This window comes from Chrysochloris asiatica, unplaced genomic scaffold (genome assembly GCF_000296735.1).
Source record: "Chrysochloris asiatica unplaced genomic scaffold, ChrAsi1.0 scaffold00032, whole genome shotgun sequence".
In the NCBI taxonomy this organism is placed as follows: Eukaryota; Metazoa; Chordata; class Mammalia; order Afrosoricida; family Chrysochloridae; genus Chrysochloris; species Chrysochloris asiatica.
In genome coordinates this window covers 2,082,891-2,108,970 of record NW_006408550.1, presented here as the reverse complement: position 1 = coordinate 2,108,970, position 26,080 = coordinate 2,082,891, and the positions used below count along the sequence as shown (strand labels likewise).

Below are 26,080 nucleotides of genomic sequence, written 5' to 3'. Positions count from 1 at the left end.
GGTCAACAATGCTAGCTCCCCCAGTATCATGCCTAGGGGCACTCTCCTCTGCGAGCAAGCCTCCTGCCCCAAATCACTCACCGTTCTTTTCTCTGTGGACTCTGCCTCGAGCTCTGGCTCTTGGTTCTGCTCCTGCAGCTCCTCTACCACTCCTCTGGTGTTACAGCTTCCTGTCCCTGGGTGGAAGAAGTTAAGTGTACAGGTCCAAAGGACATGATTCACTCCTGGCTCCTCTTTGATGATAATGAAATCCCCTCATTCCTGCTTCCGAGATGGCTCATTTTATACCCATGCTAGAGTTTCAAGTTTTAAAATGACCACTAACTGTTAACATCCACAGCTGAATTATACCATCCTGTTTGTATCCTCTTCCATCTTCCCTTACCCAAACCCTCCCTGGAAAGAGTTGTTTGGTGGGAGTTACAATGAGTAAGACTAAAAGAGACATGGGAAGTTGTTCACTACACCACGAAACTATGCATTGAAATTTCTACCAACAGTTCAGAATTTATCCATTTATTTACAAGAAGCCTAATGATTAGTTCAAATATTGCTGTGTCTAAAATAATCCTTATATGGAAAACAGAATACATAATGGGAACAACAAAAATTGCTTATTATTTCACTAGACATAAAAGAACTATTAACTTGATGATGCAGTTCTTCGTAGAATTTGCTATAGGTAAAAATAAGTGTGTATGTTTGGTGGGGTGGGGGATAGTTTGGGTATTAATCTCTTTTACAATATTGGCATGATAATATGCATGTAGTGTTATATCTTGCTTGGTAAAGGGGAGAATTGGAGAAAAAGAGGAAGACCCCCAGTGAGATGGATTGGCACAGTGGCAGCAGCAATGGGCTCAAAAATAGCAGTAATTGTAAGATTGGCACAGGACTGGGCAGTGTTTCGTTCTGGTGTGCATAAAGTCACTATGAGTTGGTACTGACTCAGTGACTTTTTTTATAGCTTGCATTTTCACTTAGCATTTTATTATAAAGGATTTCTATTTCATCAAGTAGTTCATCGAAACACGTTTAAATGGTTGCATGTTGTTAAGTGCCGTCGAGTCGGTTCTGACCCATAGCGACCCTGTACAGGGTTTCCGAGGCTGTAAATCTTTACAGGAGCAGAATGCCTCATCTTTCACCCGTGGAGCAGCTGGTAGTTTCGAACTGCTGGAAGGTTCGCAGCCTGATTCGTAACCACTACGCTACCAGAGCTCCTTATAGTATTCCATTTTATAGATATTCTTTTTTTTACTTAACAAATTCCCTATTAGAAAGTGAACTACTTCGGATAACTTCATAAAATGAAGTTTAGACGAACATCCTAAGTACTTAAATCTCTGCTTACATCTTTAGAGTAAGTTTCTAGAAGTGAGATTTTGGGGTTTGTTGTTCTTGTTGTTAAGTGCCGTCGAGTCGGTTCCAACCCATAGTGACCCTACACAGGGTTTCCGAGGCTATAAATCTTTACGGGAGCAGAAAGCCTCATCTTTCTCCTGCAGAGCAGCTGGTAGTTTCGAACTGCAGACCTTAAGGTTCGCAGCCCAATTCGTAACCAGTACGCTACCAGAGCATACATTTCTAGAAGTGAGATTTTGGGGTTAGAAGATATAAATAATTTAAGAATTGCATATAACTGAATTGTACATCTTAACAGTTGTCCCAACTTTCCCAACAGCATCAATTGATTTTTCCATTCCATGAAATACTCATAGTATCGAACATTTTAACTTTTAAAAGTATATTTTGAAGAAATTTTGAAGCTGTGTTTCAATTTGTGCCACTTTGAGGATTTAAAAATGTTTTTTGATTATTTGATTTTTTAAGTAAATATCAAGAGCTTAATTACTGCTTATTTTTCTATAGTAGCATTCTTCACTGTGTTTTAAATACATTGACCATTTATTTTGTGTTGAAACCACCACATGTCCCAATTTGTCATTCGGTGGTGGCCTGTGTGTTGCTGTGATGCTGGGTCACCCATGGGGAGACATGTTTCAGTGACACATTCAGACTAAGATAGACTAAGACTTAGAAGGACAGGTGGACCATTTCAGAGGAGTTAGCCACTGAAAAACTTATGAATAGCACCATCGTCAGACATAGAGCTAAAAGATGAGCCCCTTATGTTGGAGGGCACTCAAAATATGACTGGTAAGATCTGCCTCCTCAAAGTAGAATTGACTTAATGACATGAATGGAATCGAGCTTTAAGAACTTCATTTGTTCTTTGGGCACAACTCAGAATGAGAAGAAACACCTGCAAACGTTAATAATTGGAGCATGTAATATACAAAGTATGAATCTAGAAAAATTGGAAGTCATAAAAAAAATGAAATGGAATGCATAAATATCCATATCCTAGACATTAGTGAGGTGAAATGGACTAGTATTGGTCATTTTGAATCCGTAAATCATGCAATTTACTATGCTTGGAACAACCATTTGAAAAGGAATGGTGTTGCATTCATTGTCAAAAAGAACATCTTAAGATCTATTTTGAAGTGCAGTGCTGTGTATGATAGGATAATGTCCATATCCTACATGAAAGATTGGATTTCTGGTGTGATGCACTGGACTTCGAACCGCAAGGTCAGCAGTTCAAACCCATCAGCTGCTTCTCGGAAACCCTATACAGGGTCACTATGAGTTGGAACTCAATCGAGGGCACAACAACAAGGAAGGCCAGTTTATACCACTGGCCTTTACGCACCAAGCAGAAAAGCCAGTGATGATGAAATTGAAGAATTCTACCAACTTAGTTGGTCTGAAATTGATTGAACATGGAATCAAAATGCTTTGATAATTACTGGTGATTGAGATGGGAAAGTTGGAACCATAGAGGAACCATCAGTAGTTGGAAAATATGGCCTTGTTGAAAGAAATGATGCTGAAGATTGCATGATAGATTTTGCAAGGCCAATGACTTGTTCATAGAAAATACGTTTTGTAAACAACATAAAAGATGTCTATACATGTGGACCTCACCAAATGGAATACACAGGAATCAAATTGACAATATCAGTGGGAAGTAATGATGGAAAAGCTCAATATCATCAGCCAAAACCAGTTCAGAAGATGACTATAGAGCAGACCACCAATTGTTCATAGACAAGTTCCGACTGAAGTTGAAGAAAATTAGAACAATTCCATAAGAGCCAAAATATAACCTTGAATATATCCCACCTGAATTTAGAGACCATCTCAAGAATAGCAACATATATTAGAAAATATGCTTTTGAAATTTTTTTAAATATATAAAGAGAAATTTAAACTCTTCAGTTAGTTAGATCTTTTCCTTTAATGATTTTTAACTTTTCTTTTATATTTAGATAGTCTTTTCCATCCTGAAATCAGGTAATTGTTTATCTATTAGCTTCTAGTTTTATTAAATGTATATTTAATTCTTAAGTCTCTCTGAAAGTTATATATATATATATTATAAGAATATAAAGCTTCATTTATTTTTAGCAAATACTTAATTCAAATGTCCCAGCATCGTTTACCAAGTACTTTTTCTTTTTCACTTATTCAAACCTCCATCTTTATCATATATTAAAGTCTTATTACCTACATTAGGGGGAGTCCTGGCGTGACACTGCGGGTTAATGTGCTAGACTGCAAAGTCAGTTTGAACCGCAAGGTCAGTGGTTCAAACTCACCGACCGCTCCTTGGAAATCCTGTACAGACTCGCTATGGGTTGGAACTGACTCCGTGGCATTTAACAACAATGTCTATGTTGTTAAGTGCCTTCGAGTCAATTCCAACCCATAGTGACCCTGTATAGGGTTTACGGGGAGCAGCTGGTGAGCTTGAACCACCAACCTTGCAGTTCATATGGTTTTGCAGTGTGGCGCATTAACCCACAGCACCACCCCAGGACTCCCAACAACGTACATATTAGGGTCCATTTCCAGTGTTTTGCTTTTCTTTATTGGTTTATTTTTATATCAGTTTAGTGATTAAACCTTTGCATAATTTTTTTTATTGGTATAGGAAATCTTTTAAAATTGTTTTTGTTGTTAGCTGCTATCTAGTCGGTCCCAGTCCATAAAGACCCTATGAAACAGTGCCTGGTCCTGCGCTTGCCTCACAGTCATTGCCATGTTTGACCTTATTGCTGCTGCCACTGGGCCAGTCCACCTTGTTTGGGGGTCTTCCTGTTTTCCCCCGATCCTCCACTTTACCAAACATAGTATTCTTTGCCAGGGACTGGTCTGTCATGATAATATGTCTGAAGTATGAGAGACGAAGTCTGGCCATTGTGGCTTTCAAGGAGCATTCTGATTGTACTTCCAACACAGATTTGTTATTTTGGCTGTCCATGCATGGTACTTTTAATATTCTGCTTCAACACACTCAAATGCAGTAATTCTTTTATGGGCTTCCTTATTCACTGTCCAACTTGCACATGCATATGAGCTTATTGACTTGGGTCAGGTACACCTTAGCCCTCAAAACTTGACATCTTGGCTCTTGAACACTTCAAAGAGGTCTTGTGCAGCAGATTTGCCCAATGTAATACATCGTTTGATTTCTTGATTGTTGCTTCCATGAGTGTTGATGGGATATGTTCAAGGTCAGTTGTGTTAGCCATCATTATTTCATCTTCAAAATGAGTCTTAGGCTAATTTTGTTATATAAAAGTTCTCTGATTTTTTATTAAAATTAAATTCAGTATGTCAGTTATTTTGTGGAATATTGACATCGTTACAGTTTTGAAATATTTTCATCCATTAGTATTGTATGTGGTTTCTTTTCTGGTCTTCTTTTGTGCCTATTAGGAAAAAAACCATCAATCTCATGAGGCCATAAAATTATAATACTATGTAAGATTATTTAACGAAGGATTGAAATTAGACTGTGGAACAAGCTTCTGCTATGAATTGCTTTCTTTTCTTTAGTTACTCAGTAGAGTACCTTCATGTATTTGCATTTTACTGTTTCAGTTTTGCTCTTTTAAGGCATTGGTGTTTTTAATCACGGTGTGATAAATTCATAAGTGTGATTCTTTGTTTTTACTTACTCTATTTTTTATTCAGTCGCTACTACTAAACAAAGCACTCAAGAACTTCGTAACTCAAAATGATGAAGGTTTATTATCATGAGTTTGTGGATTGATTGATTCAGACTTCTGTGGTTTTTGCCTGAGTTTACTCCACAGACTATTCTCAGAATACGGCTCAGCTCAGGAATGACTGGGACAGCTGGTCTCTCTCGGAGTGATTGCTCTTGGGCGTCATCTTACCATGGTGTTCTGGATTTCAAGAGGTCACGCTTTAGTGCACCAGTACTTGTGAAACCTCAGTTAATGGCATATTTACTGATGTCCCATTGACCAAAGCTATTCACGTGACCAAACCCTGTTTTTGTGGGAAGTGACTGTATTCAAGAGTATGAGAAGCAGGGAGCATTATTCAATTGGGAATATCATCCATTATTACAATATATCGCATCTGCACTTTACTTTATTGTTGTTGTTTTTGTTACAGGGTTTTGTGGGTGTGTTTTTTTCCTCCCAGTATTTATTGACAGTACTTTTATGTTTCTTTTTGTGATAATGATCTTGTGTTATTTTAGGGACATCAGTTTTAGTTATAGCATTAGTAGAATTCAGCAATGTTGAGGATATTTACCATACTTTGACATCTTGTTAAAATAAGCAATTAATGTTCCTAATTTTCTCTTTTAATTTATAGTCATAACATAATTCACTAAATAGCATCTCAGCTTTTTGATAAAATCACTATTTAACAACAACAAAAAAAGAACTTGGCTTAACACTTAAAACATGTGAAAGCTCCCAGATTCTCTATCCCAATTTTACAGTAAGAGTCCTATGGAAATAATATGAAAGAAGATAATATAATATTCATTTTAGAAGAATGAAATTGCATTGATCTTCATGCAGGAGAAACAAAGTTCAGTAAAGACAAGGATCTTGTCTATTTTTAACTTTTATCTTTTTTTATATTGTTACAAAATTAGAAATTTCATAAAACAAAAAAATTAAATTGTGAACTTATCATTTGTCAGCATATCCTCCATCTAGTTCTATCTACTTTTTTAAAGTTTTTATTGTGATTTGAGTGAAAGATTGCAGGTCAGATTATCAGTTTTGCATTCAACAAATCATACAACTTTGTTTCATTACAGTGCTTATAACCTCCTCCATGTACCGTTAGTTAACAGTGTTTTTCTCTACTCATTTTAGCTCTTCCTTCCTTTCTTCCTTTCTTTCTTTTTTTAAGCATGCAGGCATATATAATAATGTACATCTGCCTCCTGGCCACCAGCTCTCAGTCCTCTCTTTCCGCGAATCAAGAGCCCTCAGCTGCTCCCTGTCTCCTTGCCCCCATCTCTGCCTCAATCTCTGCTTTCGCTTCTTCTCTGGATAAGGTCCTGCATTCCACTTGTGCTCTTCTCCCTTGATGGTCCTAGGGTCCTCTCTTTCTGGATTATCTTGATCTTTACAAAAATTTATAAAGAGTAGATCCCCAACCAATGTGTAAATACTAGCACTGGACTGAAAGGTTACTGATTCATACTCACCAGTCACTCATCAGAAACACTAATCAGGCTCACTATAAGTTGAAACTTAACAACAGCAACAACCTTTGTGTGAAATTCATTAATGTTTTAGTTGAGAAGCCTAAGCATTATTCAAAAACAGTCATTTCTCATTAAGGCAGGTTGGTAAAATTATAACCTGTATGTTCAATCAAGGCAGAAAACTACGTAATTTTTTAAATCTGTAAATATCTGTTAAAACAAGATTTCCTTTTAAAGGAATTGTGAAAACTTCTGCCAATGACAGTTTTTTTAATGTCATCTCAGATGATTTAAAAAGCAGTTATTTGGTGAAATTGCTTGGAATTATTAATTAAAAGAAGTTTAAATGTCCTGACCTGGTTGTTGTTGTTGTTAGGTGCCATAGAGTCAGTACCCACCCATAGCGACCTTATTATGCACAGCAGAACAAAACACTGCTCGATCCTGGGCCAACCTCACTACTGTTGCCACGCTTGAGTCCATTGATGATGCCACTTGGCCAATCCATCTCGTTGGGGTCTTCCTCTTTTTCTATGACCCTCTACCTTACCAAACATGTTATCCTTCTCCAGCGACTGGTCCCTTCTCACAATATGTCCAAAGTATGAGAGACGAAGTTTGGCCATCTTGGCCTCCCAGGAGCACTCTGGCTGCACTTGTTCCTGGTGGTTAGGTAGCTCTTTAACTAGTCCTCCCATACTGCATATGTAGACTTAACTCTTATAGTAATACTAGTAGTTGTGTGCCACTGAGTTGGTTCCGACTCATAGCCACCCTTTATAGGGTTTCTGAGGCTGTAAATTTTTATGGGAGCAGAAAGAATCATCTTTCTCCTGCGGATTGGCTGGCATATTTGAACTACTGACCTTGCAGCTAGCAGCCCAGCTCATAATCCACTATGCTACGTGGGCTCCTTAACTCTGTCATCAGGGTCCTGGAAACAGCAGGTTTGTTATTCCTCACTGTCTTTAATCCTGTGTGTGTCTTAATTGTTTGGATGTGTTGCCTTGGCACCCTTTGGGGTCCTTTTGAAGCTACGTCTTTACACATCTTCCCCAGTTACTACAGGCTGCCTAGCTTCCTCCATCGCAAAACTATAGAGGCTTATGCTTTGAATCAGAAATTAGTAAATAGCTAAATATTGTTTCATGTGCTTTAACTGGATTATAAGCTTCCTAGAGGAGATTCTTAGTTTTTTTGTTTTGATTTGTTTTGCTTTTATTCCTAGTAGCTCCTTGACACAGTCATGGGCAAACAGTATTTTTATAGTGTACATTCCCTGATTGTTAGGATATAAAATAATTTTATTTATTTCATCTTCTTTAATAAAGGGATAGGATGGGATCCTCACTTATGATTGAAACAGCAAGAAACCCCACATGTCCCAAGGTAAGTTTAGAATCTTTTAACTATAATGCCTAGTGAGAACTGAACTTATTCAGAAGGCCTTTTGTGAAAATGGTGTGGGGGTGACTTCACAAATGGGAAGGAGAATCAAATTCAGCCCAATGCCAATTCCTAGTCTAGGTTTTCTTTGCCTAAAGTGTTCTGTTTATCATACCCTTCTGCTTTTCTGGTTTCCTTAGTCTCTTAATTCTGTTTGACTCCTGTTTCATAGCCTTGACATTGTGCACTATGTCACTGAGCTCATAAAGCAGGAGTATTCTGAGAACATTTGGATTGTTGTGGGAACTTAGGAGAAAAGCTTTCCTCTAGAGTACATTTACTGCACTATTTGCATATTTACTGCTGGTGTATTCAAACCACGAACCTTGTGGTTTTCAGTCTGGTGCTTACACACCTGTATATTCATTTTTTTCCATTCATTCTATAGATATTAATTATGTGCGCACTGTGCTAACCACTTTGTTTTTTTTTATTGTGTATTGTGTGATAGTCTACATGGGAGAACATTAGTTTTACATTCATTCCATCATACATCGTCTCATTGCCATAGTTACCATCCCGTCCATGCATCATCACCCAACCAAAGGGTATACCCTGCAATCCCACCCACCCTCCCCTCAAGGTCCTCAGCACACAGCCTCACTCCCTCTCTGGATCCCTAGTCTCCAGCCACTCCATCTCTTCACGTCATCCTCTCTCTTCACATCATCCTCTCTGTCTCAGTCTCAGGCCTCAATGCTCCTCTGGGTGTGGTCCCGCTTTCCACTCTTCTCCATTGATGGTCCCAGGGCCCTCCGCTCCTAGACTGAAAGGTTAATCACTCCCCTCCTTGCTATAAAATGTCTACCTTTACAATTCCAGTCCAGTCCTCACAATCAGTTCTGGTGACAATTATTCACCCTTGGATCCCAAGGGACCCATCTGCATTTCTTATCATCTGCCCTTCCTAGACAGATCAGATACTACTCACTGGAGACTCTACCATCCTCCCCGCCCTGTGGATCTAAGTTCCCTCTTGAAAGCTTGTAAGCCAGTCACTTCTTGCCTTTGTATCCCTTCTCCCATTTTTGGTTAGTCAGTGTTCAAGTTGTCCATCTCTATCTACTCTTTGTTGTGCTAACCACTTTGAATGCATCAGTGAATCTACATAACTCAGTAGGGTAACATAGGTGTTAAAAAGCACATAGGGATTATATAGTTCGTCTCTCCTTCCTATTCTGTCTTCGTCTGTAAGCTCACCTGAAACCTGTCCACGGTGGGTGACCCTGCTGGTATTTAAAATACCCATAGCATATGATCAAGAACCAAGGATACTGAAGGAGAAAGTCTAAGGTGCATTGAAGGAATTGGCGAAGAACAAGGTACCAGGAATTGATGGAATAAAAACTGAAATCTTTCAATAAAGTGAGCCAGCAATGGAGGCACTCACTCATCTATGCCAAGAAATTTGGCCAACTGATTGGAAAAGATCGGTATTCGTGCCCATTCCAAAGAGACATGACTCAACAGAATGCGGATATCATTGGACAATATCTTTGATATACCAAGCGAGTAAAGTTTTACTAAAGGTAATACAGAAACAGCTACAATCATACATTGACAGAGAGCTTCCAGAGGCTCAAGCTGGTTTCAGAAGAGGCCGTGGAACAAAGGATATCATTGTTGATGTCCAGTGGATCTTGGCTGAAAGCAGAGAATACACAGAAAGATGTTTACCTGTGATTTATTGACTATACAAATGCTTTCTCGATTGTGTGGAACACGGCATGCTATGGACAATATTGTGAAGTATGAGTATTTCTGAACACTTAATTCTGCTCATGAGAAATATGTACATGGACCAAGAGGCAGTTGTTTGAACAGAACATGAAACACTGAATGGTTTAAAATTAAGAAAGGTGTGCAACAGGGTTGTATTCTTTCACCATACTTATTCAACGTGTATGCTGAACAAATAATCTGAAGAAAAGCATGGCATCAGGATTGGAGGAAGACTCATTAACAACCTTCAATATGCAGATTTTACAACCTTGCTTGCTGAAAGTGAAGAGGACTTAAAATACTGATGAAGAACCAAGAGCACAGCCTTCAGTTTGGATTACATCTCAATGTAAAGAAAACAAAAATCCTCATCACTGGACCAGTAAAAACAACATTCTTATCAATGGAGAAAAGATTGAAATTGGCAAAGACTTCATTCTTCTTGAATCAATTATCAACATTCATGGAAGCAGCAGCAGCAGTCAAGAAGTCAAATGACGTATTACATTAGACAAATCTGCTGCACAAGACCTTTTTAAAGTGTTGAAGAGCAAAGGTGTCAGCTTGAGGACTAAGGTGCGCCTGACCCAAGTCATGGTATTTTCAATAACCTCGTATGCATGCGAAAGTTGGACAATGAATAAGGAAGACCATAGAATAATTGATGCTTTTGAGTTATGGTGTTGGAGGAGAATATTGAAAGTGCCATGGGCTGCCAAAAGAACCAACAGATCTATGTTGTAAGAAGTGCAGCCAGAGTGATCCTTGGAGGCCAGGATGGCCAAATTTCATCTCTCATACTTCAGACATATTGTCAGGAAGGACCAGTTGCTAGAGAAGGATATCATGTTTGGTAAGGTGGAGGGTCAGAACTAAAGAGGAAGATCTTCAATGAGCTGGATTGGCAAAGTGGCAGCATCAGTGGGCTCAAGCATGGCAACAATTGTCAGGCTGGCCCAGTATCGGGCAGTGTTTCAATCTGTTGTTCATAAAGTTGCTATGAGTCAGTATCGACTCAGTGGCACCTAACAACAACAACAGCATGCATGCGAAAGCTGGACAGTGAGTAAGGAAGACTGTAGAATTGATGCTTTGGGGTTATGGTGTTGGAGGAGAATATTGAAAGTGCCATAGGCTGCCAAAAGAATAAACAGATGTGTGTTGGAAGAAGTGTAGCCAGAGTGCTCCTTGGAGGCCAAGATGGCCAAACTTCGTCTCTCATACTTTGGACATATTGTCATGAGGGACTGGTTGCTGGAGAAAGATATCATGTTTGGTAAGGTGGAGGGTCAGAAATAAAGAGGAAGACTTTCAATGAGCTGGATTGGCAAAGTGGCAGCATCAGTGGGCTCAAGTGTGGCAACAATTGTGAGGTTGGCTCAGGACCGGTCAGTGTTTCATTCTGTTGTGTGTAGGGTCACTATGAGTTGGTACTGACTCTATTGCACCTACATCACATGGATTATCCAACAACATGGATTATGTGTTGTGGAACACATAATTCTCTGAAAGCATATGCTTAAAGAGACATGAAAGAAGACTAACCAAGAAGTGAGATTTAAGATCTAAGAGTGGAGGCTAATGAGTTCCTGGCAAAGATGCCCTCTGTAGGAGGAATCATCGAGAATCCTGGACACTGAGGGAAGACCACCAAGACTAACTGAGGGCAGCATGAAATGAGACTTGGAGAGGTAAACAAACCAGACCATACAGGAGCTGTTGAGATGCAAGTAAGTGCTTTTGGGAAAAACACTAGAGGCATAATATACCTCTTGCTTGGTCTTCTATATTTCCAAGGCTGCTTCTTTGTTTATTTGTTTTTGTTTTTTAATTGAGGTAGTTGCCAACTATTAATAACAGACTAGAGTGGTTGTGGGGGAACTTTAAGCCCCTTCAAAAAATAATTTACTCATGGTAAGTGGAATTACCCTTTGTAATCCAACCTTATCTATAAATCACAGTAATAGAAGGCTCTCTAGAGTTTAGTGGCTGGCCAACTCTTACCCACATAGCCTAGAGGCACAGTTGGGTCTTTCAAATGGCCTTTGAAAACAGCAAAGCAAACTACGTCCCTGGCAGGACTTGACGTAGGACATGCACAACTTTGACCCCATCACATACCTTTCAGCCTTTTTATTTTTATATTGGAAATGTTAACATAGATAGCACATTTTACATAAATTCAACTGATATCAATAGAGTCTGAGACCAAAGGGGATTGGCATTATAATTTTTTTTTTTTTGAACAAAATTATCCAGCTACTAACTTTTATTATCTATGGTGTGGCACTGTAGGAGAAACATTGGAACGCAAGGTCAATTTGAACCACAAGGTCAGTGGTTCACACCCACCAGCCACTCCTCGGAAACCCTATACAGGGTATCTATGAGTCAGAACCAAGTCGACGACAGTTAACAACAACAGTATGATCAGAAAAGCCTGAGACTTTTGTATAGTGTTAGGCTGTCAATTTTATGAGTCACGTTGCTTACAAAAAAAACAGAGACAAAGACAAATTTATAAATGATATTATGCAAATAGCACATTTTTTTTGTTGAGTGCCATTGAATTGGTTCCAACTCACAGCAACCCTATATAGGGTTTCCAAAGATTAGCTGGTGGGTTTGACCCACTAACCTTGTGATTAATAGTCCAGAGGTTATCCTACAGCACCACATCAGGACAGTAAATTTTATTCATTCATTGCTACCATTATGTATCAATTATTACATAAAGGCATGGAAATTTATGCCTTCATGAATGTCTGTCTAAATAATCCAATCATGTAGTCAAAATGGTCTTTTTACTTATTACTTTTATCTTACAGTACATTTCTGTTTATTGTCTCAGTCATTGTATCTATTTTCTCATAAAGAAACCCTTGTATTATCTCAATCTTTATACCTATTGAACCAGGTCTGGTTTCCTTTGCTCAATGTTATATTCATGTTATATATCTATGTGTCTGTAAGGTGGTAATGATTATGTGCCGTGGAGTCGGTTCCAAGACAATAAATCTTTACAGGAGCAGAAAGCCTCATCTTTCTCTCGCGGAACAGCTGGTAATTTTGAACTGCTGACCTTAAGCTTCGCAGTCCGATTTGTAACCACTACACTACCAGAGCTTCTTTGTGTCTGTCTGTATGTTGTTGTTGTTAAGTGCCATTGAGTTGGTTCCAACCCATAGCAACCCTGTATAGGGTTTCGAAGGAGATGCTGGTGAGCTGAGCTTGAACCACCAACCTTTCCATTCAAACAGATTTGCAGTCTGGCGCATTAACCCACAGTGCCAAACCACGACTCTGTCTCTATGTATCATTGGGTGGAAATACAGATTGTTCAATTTTACTGTTAAATATAATTTAATTTTTATAGATTCCAATGATTGCTGCTTATGATAAATGGGTACTGTTCACTTTTTAATTCACTAGGTAGCTGCTGTAAGCACTGTCGTAAACAAAGGAATAACGCCGAAAGCATTTGTGTTCAGGAACTATGGTCATTTTCCTGGAATCAACTCTCACTATTTGGGAGGCTGTCAGTATAAACTGTGGCAGGCCATTAGAGCGTCTTCTGCTGCCCCTGGCTACTTTGCAGAGTATGCACTGGGAAATGATCTTCATCATGTAAGTTGTCTGTATGGCTTTTTATCTGTTTGAATTTTACATGATTACAGAACCAACACTTCCTAAATGCCACTGAACTTCAAAGGGATCAATCAAGGTGACCTGAGCTATGCTCTTCATGTCTTCATATGGCAAAGGATAAGCAATTTGTTTATTTGTTTAGGAATTTTTTTGTGTGTGTGTATGTGTGTATTTTATATTTTGTGATTCGTAGACAATTAGGATAACTACTGATAGAAAAATACATTATGTGTGATTGTAGTCCTGGTGTGCTGCTGTAGGATAAGCACTGGACTACTAATCCCAGGTTCCTGCTCCTTGGAAACCTTACACAGGGTCACTATGGCTCAGAAGCGACTCGATGGCACTGAACTACAGTGTGTGATTGACTTTCCAAATGTGATAAAAACTGAAGCTGAAGTGTAGTTGCCAACAGTACAGAGCCCCAGTCTGTTCAACAGGGTATTTTGAAGCAAATGACAGAATCATAATGATTAAACTAGCTATGTATCAGATGCTTACTTAATCCTTTACAAGCATAATAAATTGTGATGATTAAATGAGATTTAAAAATAAGTGGTCATTCTTATGCATAGCCATTTTTACATTGACCAAGAGGAGACCCCCAACCCCCCCCCCCCCCAATGAGGTGGATTGTCACATTTGAGCAGTAGTGGGCTCAAACGTGACAATTGTGAGGGTGGCACAGGACTGGGAAGGGTTTCCTTGTGTTGAGCATTAAGATTACTGTGTGTCAGAACTGACTCGACATCACCTAACACCACCACTGCCACCATCATCTTTCCATTTAGTTTCACCCACAGACTAAAAGAACTTCTTAGATAAATTTTATATAAAGCATATAACTACATAAACAGAATGTACTTTTATGTAGATCAATGACTTGATTGAGTTTTAGTGATTAATAGTTTTAAAAATTATTTTTATTTAAATGACATTTAATTTACTAAGACCAGCCTAATGGGCTCTGGAGCCAAGTAAACCCTCTTTTACTTAATGTATATTCTTTCCTTCTACAACTTGGAGGAATGAATTTTTTTCCCCTCAAAAGACCAATGAATGAGGAACTTCAGAAAGTTCTTGGAAAAATTGAATGAAAAGATAATGAAAATTCTCCACAAAATTTTTGAAGCCCTCTTATATTAATAAGAATATTGTAAGATGTAAATAAAATTGGTTGTTTAAAGGAAGAAAACATTCAAGCAATGTTCCCACATCTCTTTAAGCCTTAGAAAGATGCTACAAAACTTAAAACTAAAAGATGATACTTATTATAACCCTTTCATCCTAAATCCTTATGATAATTATATCCAATTATCCCCAGTCTCATTTTTAAAATATTGCATGGGATGTCTGACATACATATGTTTTAATGTAAGTCACTTCATATCCTTTTTGGAATGAGGTAGAGTATAAATTATAGATTAATATTCTGAGCAATTATTAAAAGTAGTGCTATAATTAGGAGGTAAGAGTAGGTGGATAGTGAGATTTCATTTGCCTTGACTCCAAAGAGAAGAATATTATTGAAGTATTTACTAGGTATACTATATGTCCTAGAAAATTATAAAGTAGTGGAAAAAATCCTTTTGAGTAGCTTTCAGGCTTTTTGGCCTGGCATAGATTATTAAATTTTAAATTGATGAACTGATGCAACCTACTTGGTATCAGAAAAGGCCTTCTTCTCACAGTCTTACTTGCACTTGGGGTTGTGCGTTTTAGGATTCTGGTTTTTGGTGTGTGTATCCTCTGCTGTTGTAGTTTGACTTAGGAATCGTAAGTTTTTACCTACAAAAACCAAGTCTGTTGTCTCCATAGCAAAGATAGGCATAAGGTCTGCCCTGTGTACAGCCATGTTCTCTTTCTGCTCCTGGTACAATTGACTATGTACAGTAAGCACTGGACCTCAAGGTTGATTTGGACTGCAAGGTAGGCAGTTCAGACTCTCCAGTTGCTCCTCAGAAACCCTATATAGGATTGCTATGAGTTAGAACCGAAGGCACTTAACATCAACAATGACAGCAGATCCCAGACAAGGGAGTGAGGCTTCATTTTTCCTAGGACAGCTAATGTCAGGCAATCAGGTGGTGACAAAGGTGAATATCTCTCCTCTGTCCTTCCCCCCATTCTAGTCATGGGCCATTCATAGACCAACTCTCTGCAATCTTCATGTTTCAGAGATAATCATAATTTAGGCACATCTTAGCCACAGAGGAATACTTAAGAGCCCAAGGACTGATGCATGGTGGCCTTATGAATAAATATGTCTCTAGACAGGAGATGTCCTTTTTCTTATCAAAGTTAACAGTGTGAAAGCTTAAGACGTTTGCTTTCAAAGAGATGTAGTTAAAGTATGGTGAAGATTGGCAACTCAGGCAAAAGAAGTGGCTGGGCTGGAAGTGGCAGTAAATTGCCCACACTAAAATGAAGGCTAGAACTGGGAATGAAAAATGTATATCCTAATAATTCTGTACATCCCTGTGATCCCAAGGGTATCTCAAAGCCACTCACTGGTGATGAACAGTATATGCCACATTGATGGGACCATTGTTGTTGTTAAGTACCGTGGAGTTGGTTCCGACTCATAGTGACCCAGCACAGGGTTTCTGAGGCTGTAAATCTTCACGGGAGCAGAAAGCCTCATCTTTCTCCCGTAGAGCAACTGGTAGTTTAGAACTGCCAACCTTGAGGTTAGCAGCCCGATTTGTAACCACTATGCCACCAGAGCTCCTTGAGGCAATTATTTCAATTAGCCTCAGACTATTTCAGAGCTAAAGGAGCAATGAACTTTCTCTGGGGAGTGTGTTTAGTATTTGTATTTGGGGAAATTTTAATCCGATCTGATAGGGAGTCCTGATCTGGTGCTGTAGGTTGATTTGAATCACAAGACCATGGTTCAGACTCACCAGCTGCTCCTTGGAAACCCTATATAGGGCCACTCTGATTCAGAACCAACTTGACAGCGTTTAACAACACTGTAATCTCACCAACCAAATTAGAGTCGTATTTGAGATACATAGTTTTGAGAAATTTCTGTGCTCTGTAGAAAACTCAGCTCTCCAAAATTATTCCTATTTCAAGGAACCAGTTTATCTAATTTTACTGTATTCATCAGTACATGAATAGTTTGAAAAATATTTCATAAGAAAAGATATTTAAGTTCTTATATATATTTGCCTGAAATGTCTGAATTGCTATGATAAAAAATTATCTTGCTTTAAATGATACAAGGGAGGATTCAGAAAGTTTGTGGGAAAATTCTGTTATCTTTTAATTCCAGTTTTCCATGAACTTTTTGAAGCTCCCTTGTATACTGCATTATTGCTTGACTGAAAGTCTTAAGCATAGTGAGAAATTGGTGTTATCACTTGTAAAATCAGCACTTTCAGAATTCTTCAATGTCGAATCTTCCGTGGAAGAGGATTATTCTAGATTGTTTTCTACTATTTCAACTAGATCCTACTGAAATAAATGAATTTTATACCATGCTTAAAACAGTAAGTAGGAGTTAGATTACAGTGTAAGCAAAGGTTCATTCAGAAATTTGTAAATCATTCAGGCTAGAATGTAGGATTAGGAGTTGAACAATTCTGTATAGCTTCCAATACAGAAATCTAGAATTCATAGGTAAACATTACCAGGAAGGAGTTTTGGGCTTATTAGGAAGAATAGCTTGCTAATAATTTATAGATTTTCAAAGTGAAATGGATACCCCAAGATCCAGTGGGATTTATCCTGGGAATGCAAGATTGATTAAATAGTCAAAACACAGTCAATGAAATCCACAATATTAACAGTGAAAGAAGAAAAACATGATCAATAAATACACAAAAGGAGAGAAACTTTTGACAAAATATAGTGTCTTCTCAAATTCTCAACAATAGAAATAGAGGGAACTTCCTTAACCTGTTAAAGGGCATCTACAGAAAACCTAAGGCTAACAATGTACTCCATGATGAAAGACTTCATTGGTAACAAGGTGACAAGATGAGCTTTCACTGCTTCTGATCAACGTGGTCAGTGCATTGGGGGAGGAAATGGAACTTTAAAAGAGCATGTCAAGGGCAGTTTTGATGTATAATGCTGCCCATGATAAGATAATATCCATACATCCACAAGGAAGACCAGTTAATATGACTACTATTCAGATTTATGCACTAGCTACTAGCCAAATGATGAAGAAATTGAAGAATTCTACCAATTGTTTCAGTTTGAAATTGATTATACATGCAGTCAAGATGTATTGATAAGCACTGGTGGTTGGTATGTGAAAGTTGGAAATGAAGAGCAAAGATCAGTAGTTGGAGAATATTGCCTTGGTGATCGAAACTGTGCTGAAGATCCCATAATAGAATTTGACAAGACCAATAACTTATTTATTACAATTACTGTATTTGAACAATGTAAATGATGCCTATGCACATAGACCTCACCAGATGAGTCAAATAGACTACAACTGTGGGAAGACATGATGCCTGGAGAAGCTCAACATCATCAGGCAAAACAAGGCCAACTGTAGTATAGACCATCAGCTGCTCATCTGCAAATTCAAGCTGAAGCTGAAGAAAATTAAAAGCAGTCCACAAGAGCCAAAATATGACCTTTTAAGTGTTGAAGAGCAGAGATATCAGCTTGAGGACTAAGGTGTGCCTGACCCAAGCCATGGTATTTTCAATAACCTCATATGGATACGAAAGCTGGACAGTGAATAAGGAAGATCATAGAAGAATTGATGCCTTTGAGTTGTGGTGTTGGAGGAGAATACTTAAAGTGCCATGGACTGCCAAAAGAACCAATAGATCTGTTTTGGAAGAAGTGCAGCCAGAGTGCTCCTTGGAAGCCAGGATGGCTAAGCTTCGTCTCTCATACTTCCAAGAAACAGTCGCTGGAGAAGGATGTCATGCTGGGTAAGGTGGAGGGTCAGAGAAAAAGAGGAAGACCCCTAACGAGATGGATTGGCCAGGTGGCATCATTGATGGACTCAAGTGTGGCAGCGGTAGTGAGGTTGGCCCAGGATCGGACATTGTTTTGTTCTGCTGTGCATGGGGTCACTATGAGTCGCTTCTGACTCGATGGCACCTGACAACAACAGCAAGTATATCCCACCTGAATTTAGAAATCATCTCAAGAACAGATTTGACACATTAGACACTAATGATCAAACACTAGAGGGATCATGGGATGACAACAAGAAGATCATACAATAAATAGAGCAAAAGGTTATTAAAAAGACAAGAAAGAAAGAAAAGGCTGAAATGGGTGTCAGAAGAGATCCTGAAACTTGCTGTCTAACAAAGAGAAGCTACAGAAATGTTGAAGTAAAAGAAAAAAATTTTTTTCAAAGGACAACTCAAGAAAACAAAGTAAAATATATTGAAATGTGCGAAGTCAGAAAATAAAAGTTGGAAGACCTAAAGAAATAAAATTCAAGCCTCAACTTGAAATGTTAAGAAATTATATGTGCAAATTACCAAATGATGCAGGAAGCACCTAAAAGAATTGGTTGCTGCTAAACCATTTCAAGAGGTAGCATATGATCAAGAACTGATGGTATCGAATGAAGAAGTCCAAACTGTACTGAAGGCTTTGGTGATAAACAATGGTCCAGGAATCCACAGAATAGAAATTGAAATGTTTCAATGAACTAATGCAACACTGAAGGCGCTCACTCAGCTGTGCCAAGAAATTTGTTAGACAACTAACCAGTTAACTGATTAGAAGAGATCCATATTTGTGCTCATTCCTAAGAAAGGTGGTTGAACAGAATGTGGAAATTATCAAACAATATCATTAATATTGCATGTAAGTAAAATTTTGCTGAAGATAACTCAATAACAGTTGCAACAGTACCATATCAGGGAGCTACCAGAAATTCAAGCCAGATGTAAAGAGGACATGGAGTGAGGGATATCACTACTGTTGTATCTTGGCTGAATGCAGAGAATGCCAGAAGTTCACTTGTGCTTTATGCAAAGGAATTCCACTGTTTGGATTATAACAAACTATGGATAACATTGTGAAGAATGGTGTTTCAGAACAATTAATTGTGCTCTCGAAGAACCTGTACATAGACCAAGAAAGGCAGTTGCTCAGACAGAGCAAGGGGGTACTGCATGATTTAAAATCAGGAAAGATGTGCATCACGGTTGTGTCCTGTCACCATATTTATTCAATCTGTATGCTGAGCAAATAATCAGAGAAGCTGAATTGTATGAAGAACATGGCATCAGGATTAGAGAAAGGTTCATTAACGACCTGTAATATGCAAATGACAAAACCCTTGAAGCAATTACTGAAGGTAAAAGACCATAGCCTTCGCTATAGATTGCACCTCAGTGTAAAGAAAACAAAAACCCTTACCAATGAACTAATATCATCATGAAAAATGAAGAAAAGATTGACTTTGTCAAAGACCAAATTTTGCTTAGATCCACAATGAATGATCATGGAAGCAGCAGTGAAGAAATCATAAGATGTATTGCATTGGTCAAATTTGCTGCAAATGACTCTTTAAAGTGTTAAACAGCAAAAATATCACTTTGAGTACTTTGGTATGCCTGACCCAAGCTCTGGTATTTTCAGTCACCTCATATGCGTGTGAAATCTGGACAGTGAATATAGAAGACCAGAGAAGAATCAATACATTTGGATTATGGTGCAGGCAAGGAATATTGAAAGTACATGGACTGTCAGAAGAAGAAACAAATCTGTTACAGAAGTGTGTCTGGATTGCTCCTTAGAAGTTAGCTTGGCGAGACTTCATCGCTCATACTTAGGACATGTTTTCAGGAAGGACATCCCTGGAGAAGGACATCACATGTTTGGTAAAGTGGAGCGTCACCCCAAAAGAGGAAGACCTCCAATAAGATAGATTGTCATAGTGGCAACAATAATGGGCTCAAACGTAACGTTTGTGAAGATAGCGCTGGATGGGGCAATATTTTGTTCTAGTGTGCATGTTGCTGCTAAGTGCCGTCGAGTCGGTTCTCACTCATAGCAACATGTATAGGGTTCCTGTGGAGCAGCTGGTGGGTTTGAACTGCCGTCCTTGCAGTTCAAATTGACCTTGAGGTCGAGTACTTATCGTACGGCACCACACCAGGACTCATAGAATCGCTGTTATTTGGAATTGACTCAATAGAACCTAATAAGGATAACAGACTGTAAAGAAAAAATAAAAACTGTTTCTACTCATACATAAGAATAATGTGTCTTAAGAAGTCTTTCAGTTCATTTTAATAGTTTGGGGCAAAATACACAGAGCAATCCAAGGGGAATCCAAAGCACTATCATGGTAGAAAAGGAAAAACTTACTAAGGAATGCATTCATCATGCCATTAAGTTTCACATGACCTTTATTGCAGCTGTACTATGTAAAATAAGGAGCTCTGGGAGCGTAGTAGTTACTAATTGGACTGCAAACCTCAAGGTCAGCAGTTTGAAACTACAAGCTGCTCCGCGGGAGAAAGATGAGGCTTTCTGCTCCCGTAAAGATTTACAGCCTCAGAAACCCTGTACAGGGTCGCTATGGGTTGGAATCAACTTGATGGCACTTAACAATAACTATATAAAATAAATTCTCTTTAAAGGAGCCTCTTGTTTTTGACTAATTTATTTCTCAACGTGTTACATAATTCAACTTTCACTTTAATTAATTTCAAGGTTTTTTTTAATATAATTTTTGTTTTTGTATTTGTAAGATGTAATTTAACTGTAAGCTTTATTTTTTTAATGTATATTTTGTAGGATGGAGGTTTGCTTATGAATAACCCTTCAGCCTTAGCAATCCATGAGTGTAAATGTCTTTGGCCAGATGTCCCATTAGAGTGCATTGTATCCCTGGGTACTGGACGTTATGAGAGTGATGCGAAAAACACCATGATGCACACAAGCTTGAAAACCAAACTATCTCATGTTATCAACAGCGCTACAGATACTGAAGGTTAGTCTGTCTGTTTGATTCCTTAAAGGACTTCAGCTTGTAGAATTCAGGTTTTGGGAGCATATGCTGATCCTTACTGCTGTGGTATTGTAGAATAAACACTGGACTGATAACCATAAGATTGGTGGTTCAAACCTACCAGACGCTCCTTGGCAACACTGTTTCCAAGTTAATATGCGGCAGAACTGACTTGATGGCGCCTAACAGTAAAAATTTTGAAAGAGTGCATTTTCTTGTATTGTGGATTTATGAAGCACTTCGGAGCATGTCTTTTCTTGTTTTCCTTTCTCCTCACCTATTTCTTGTCAAGTGACACTACTGTTCCCCTTCTGGGAGTCAGTGCTGCCTCTGCCTACTCTAATTCTGTACTTCAAAGTGATAACTTATAAAGAATGTAAATCATACCTTACCAAATAAAATCCCCCCCAAATTAAAAACAACAGGGGAGCCACCTGAGCATCACACTAGTATGACGGAAAGCGTGGGGAGTGGAGAGCACCCTAATGTCGCAGAGGGCTGTGGCGCCTGTCGTGGTGGTGTCAGTTCCACGGAGCATGCCCTTACTCATTACTGGTAATTAGTCTGATTCTAATGAAATAGGCAAGGTTTTGTGATTTGTCCCCCCAAAAGATAAATTTACACAAAGCTAAATTAATGTATCACTGAGAATAATTTCATTTTCTCATCCACCTCATTCCCTCTTTTTGTGCGTTTGTATGTATGTGTTAACAGAAGTCCACATAATGCTTGATGGTCTATTACCTCCTGACACCTACTTTAGATTCAATCCTGTCATGTGTGAAAACATACCTCTAGATGAAAGTCGCAACGAAAAGTTGGATCAGCTGCAGGTGGAAGGATTGAAGTACATAGAAAGAAATGAAGAGAAAATGAAAAAAGCTGCAAAAATATTAAGTCGAGAAAAAACAACTCTACAGAAAATTAATGACTGGGTAAAACTAAAATCTGACATGTATGAAGGTCTTCCATTCTTTTCAAAATTGTGACATGTATATGCATGTGTTCTCATAAATGGAAGCTTGCCCAGGAGATCAGTAGATATTGTGGGAATCGGCACAAGTTAGCTTGGAAATAACTCATGGATTATGCGGACTCCTAGAAAAAGATGATGTTTGGGCCAGCTTCTTCCACATTACAGAGGGTAATGCCGGGTTACAGAGTTCTTAAGGGAATTAGATTTTTATGATCTAAATAGTTACCTAAGCTTTAGGAATATTGCTGTGTTGTACTTGTTGGTTTTAGTAGATATTGGTGTTACTTTGCTAATGTTTGAAAATGTATTAATATATGTGCCAAACAACAAACTAAAAACGGTTATATTTTACCATAATCATGTTAGATTTATTTGATCATCGTTTGTTTTCTTTTAGGTGGAAAAGTTACTATCTTCTTAAATGTATATTACTTAGGTTTTTCGCTAGCTATATTCTGTAATTTACATGCTGCCTTTTATTGTCAGATCACCTAAAAAGATGCAGAAAAATAGACTTTTCTGTATCAAAGCAATTTTGCTCTTCAACTATGAAAGCATCAGATACAATTTACTATTCAAATTTTGCTTATTTCAATACTATTTGGTTAAAAAGAATAATAGGTGAAATTCCAGTCAGCTACGTTTTCTCCTGAAATTTCCGGATGATGCTGCATGTTAACTTTTCTAGATTCAGCTCTTAACTTATCATTCACTGTGGTAAAATTATTTGAATTTACTGAGAAAGTCTTCATAGTATTAACAGAAATAAAATATTAAAACAATCTTTTGTGAGAGGCTAGTGTCTTTTCTATTATTATTTGTTGTTCTTAATGTAAACACCTCATTTCTTTAGCGTTGGTATACCCCCATTGGCAGGGTGCATGGTGGCTCCATAGGATAAGCACTGGACTGCGAACCACAAGGTTAGTGGTTCGAGGCCACTAGCCGCTCTTGGGGAGAAAGGTGAGGCTTTCTGCTCCTGCAAAGATTTAAAGCCTTGGAAACCATATCCAGTGTTGCTATGAATTGGAACTGAATCCACAGCACTTAACAACACTTGTCAGTTTAAAAAAAAAAAAAAAAATGGTAGGGTTTATTTTACTTTATCAACATCTTTAATCTTCTGCATTTCATAGTGGGTGGTTAGAAATACACGTACTCACATTGTTATTCATACCTACCAAATTTATCTTTGTTTTGTTGTTTCTCTATCTGTCATGTAAATCCTTATATCATGCTTGATATAATAAAAATGAAAAACAAAGCCAGAGTGCCCTATTCTTGATGATTCCGTATATAAACTATAAACCCTGTTGCCCGAATGGTGATAATACTCCTTTGCGATGTTGATCCTGAGACACAGTGGAGGGACGAGGGTTCAGAGTGGGCTGGAAGGAGGTGAGCATCTTCATCCTCAACGTGGCTCTGTGACCAAGTCCTTATGTCTGTGATCTTGAAAAAGGTGGGTAACTGTTCTGGGCTTCAAATATTTCATTGTAAAGTGAGGAGAGCTGACTCTTAACATTTTATTTACTCTTCTTTTATGATAACCCAAATGTACAAAAGAAAAATTGGAAGAGGTGTGAAAATGAATTCAGTGTTACACAGGTAAAATATTTGCCCTTTTCAAAGAAACAAAAAGGAAAGTGTTTATTTTTTAACCAAAATCTAATTCACTAACTCATCAGTTATATTAAAAATTTGTAGAATAAAAATTATTTTGATGCTGAATCCTTGAGTGTTTCGAAGTTGTTTTTTCTATTATAGATGGTATACTAGCAATATTTCAATGCCATTTTTTTCTGCAGATAGTATTGTTTATTAAAATAGTACCTCAGGTGGAGTTATCCCTAGCGGCACACAGATTGAATGGGACTTTCCCCAAGAGGGTGAAGCAAGCTGGTCCCAGCTATAATTGCACTGTCTGCTGCTTCCTCTCCCATACCATGTTTTTATCCAGGAGAAAACAGATGTCAAAAGAAATCTTTTAAGAGGGAAGTAAAAAAAGGTCAGTGTGCAGTTTGAGAGGCTAGAGGGAAAGCTTACAATTTGTTTCCCTTTGGGCTCCACCAACCCCATCAGCCAGTGACAGCTGCCATCCCTTTTCACTTAACTGCAGAGCTGCCAAGCATTGCAGTAGCCAGGAGCCCTGAAATCCAAAGTTTGGTGTTTTACCCTACCGATTATTCCCAAGTGCGGGAGTCGGCGAAAATGAAAGCAGTCAAGAGGTTCTCTTTCTCTGTCTGCCTGTTGTTCCGTTGTTCTGGCCTGGCTCAGCAAGTCTTTATTTTTATACTTAAAACTACACAGTACATAATGAATTACACTTTGATCTTTTCTTGAATTATTACACAGTTAATCACAACATTCTTGCACCTGGTCATTAGACAACTTTGACAAAAATATTTCTGTGATGTTCAAACTGACTTTTATCTTCCCCAGTATGTGATAAATTGTTTCTTCTTATTGCCACTAAAAGATTAAGTCAAAATTTACACAAATCATTTCTACTTATCAGACTGCTGATTACATTTTCTTAGTAACATAAGTTTCTATTAATCATCAATGCTTGCACTACTTTATTATTTCTACTAACTGATTATCAATCTTCTACATAATGTACGATTATTTTCATAAAAAGTATTACTAACATCTACTTCTTTATTTTTCTAAAGTATTCATTATTAAATTGCTTGGAAGCTATGTGACATAAAGCCCAACCTGGCTAATTGCTGCAGGAAATGTAGATTATCAGGTTAAAACTACCCTTCACTTAAGTTCATTATTTTCTGCTTATTTACGCAGATGCTTATATGTAGGGGTTTGTGAATTCTGGCTGGTGACTGATTGTGGTGAGGTCTATAGGGGTAGGTCAGCTTAACTTTAATTTGCTATCTGCTTTTGTGGTCTCACAAATGCAGTTACTTTGTACTTAGGTTTTCTGTGAAAGGGAATAATTTATACAATTCTCTTTGAACTCAGGCTACTGAAGTCGAGATGATTGTCTCTTCCCAAGGTTTGTAGAGCTCACAGTAAAAAGCTGTGAATGTGGCAATATTATATATTCTTACAAGTGAATTCAGCGTTAACTTGAAGGGAAGATAGGGACCAGTTTTTTGAGAGTCATTTGCTATGCACAATGTCTCTCCCCCCGCTGCGACTGTGTCAAACACCGGGAGTTAAGTGCTTCCCGCAGCCGAGAAATAGTTCTTGCTGCAGTTTCAATTCTTTCACGAGCATCATTTCCAGTAATGTAACTGAAAACAAAGATTGTGACATCCAAATGACATAGTATAAGTAAATATGAAGGTATTAGTGGTTTCTAAAGAAACAATAACATAGTCCTTGTGTTCAGACTATGTTCAGTTCTTATGTTTAGACAGAACTATACATATTCAAATAAAACAATGTTATAAATGTAAGAAAAAGTACAAATAATTAGAATTCAGAATAGTCCTGAGTATTCTTTGTAATAAAGTATATTCCACCCACCCTAAAATAATATTTAGGGAATTTACATATTTACACCTTATAAAATCACTCTTGTTCTTTTTTCGTAGCTGAAATTACCTCTCCATGTCCCTCCCCCTTTTGTTTTCTTTTGTTGGCCTATAGTTTTCAACAGTACAATATGCAAGTATACTTTGGCCCCAGTTTCTGCTTAACCACATGTTGTTGTTGTTGTCAGGTGCCATCGAGTCGGAACCGACTCATAGTGACCCCATGCACAGCAGAACGAAACAATGTCCGATCCTGGGCCAACCTCACT

At 38.1% G+C, this 26,080-nt stretch overlaps 1 protein-coding gene across 2 annotated transcripts in view; it reads left to right on the top strand.

The window, feature by feature from the left end:
- The window catches only part of PNPLA8 (patatin-like phospholipase domain containing 8), a 36,555-nt gene extending 14,231 nt beyond the window's left edge, over positions 1-22,324 (top strand). The window contains exons 6-9 of one of the 2 annotated variants that reach the window (XM_006859284.1): positions 7,891-7,948; positions 13,160-13,168; positions 21,122-21,317; positions 22,050-22,324. In XM_006859284.1, coding sequence (XP_006859346.1) covers positions 7,891-7,948; positions 13,160-13,168; positions 21,122-21,317; positions 22,050-22,324 — 538 coding nt within the window. Of the gene's footprint in view, positions 1-7,890; positions 7,949-13,159; positions 13,355-21,121; positions 21,318-22,049 lie in introns of both variants that reach the window. The other variant, XM_006859283.1, reaches the window with a different exon arrangement.
- The last annotated feature ends 3,756 nt before the right edge of the window (positions 22,325-26,080 follow it).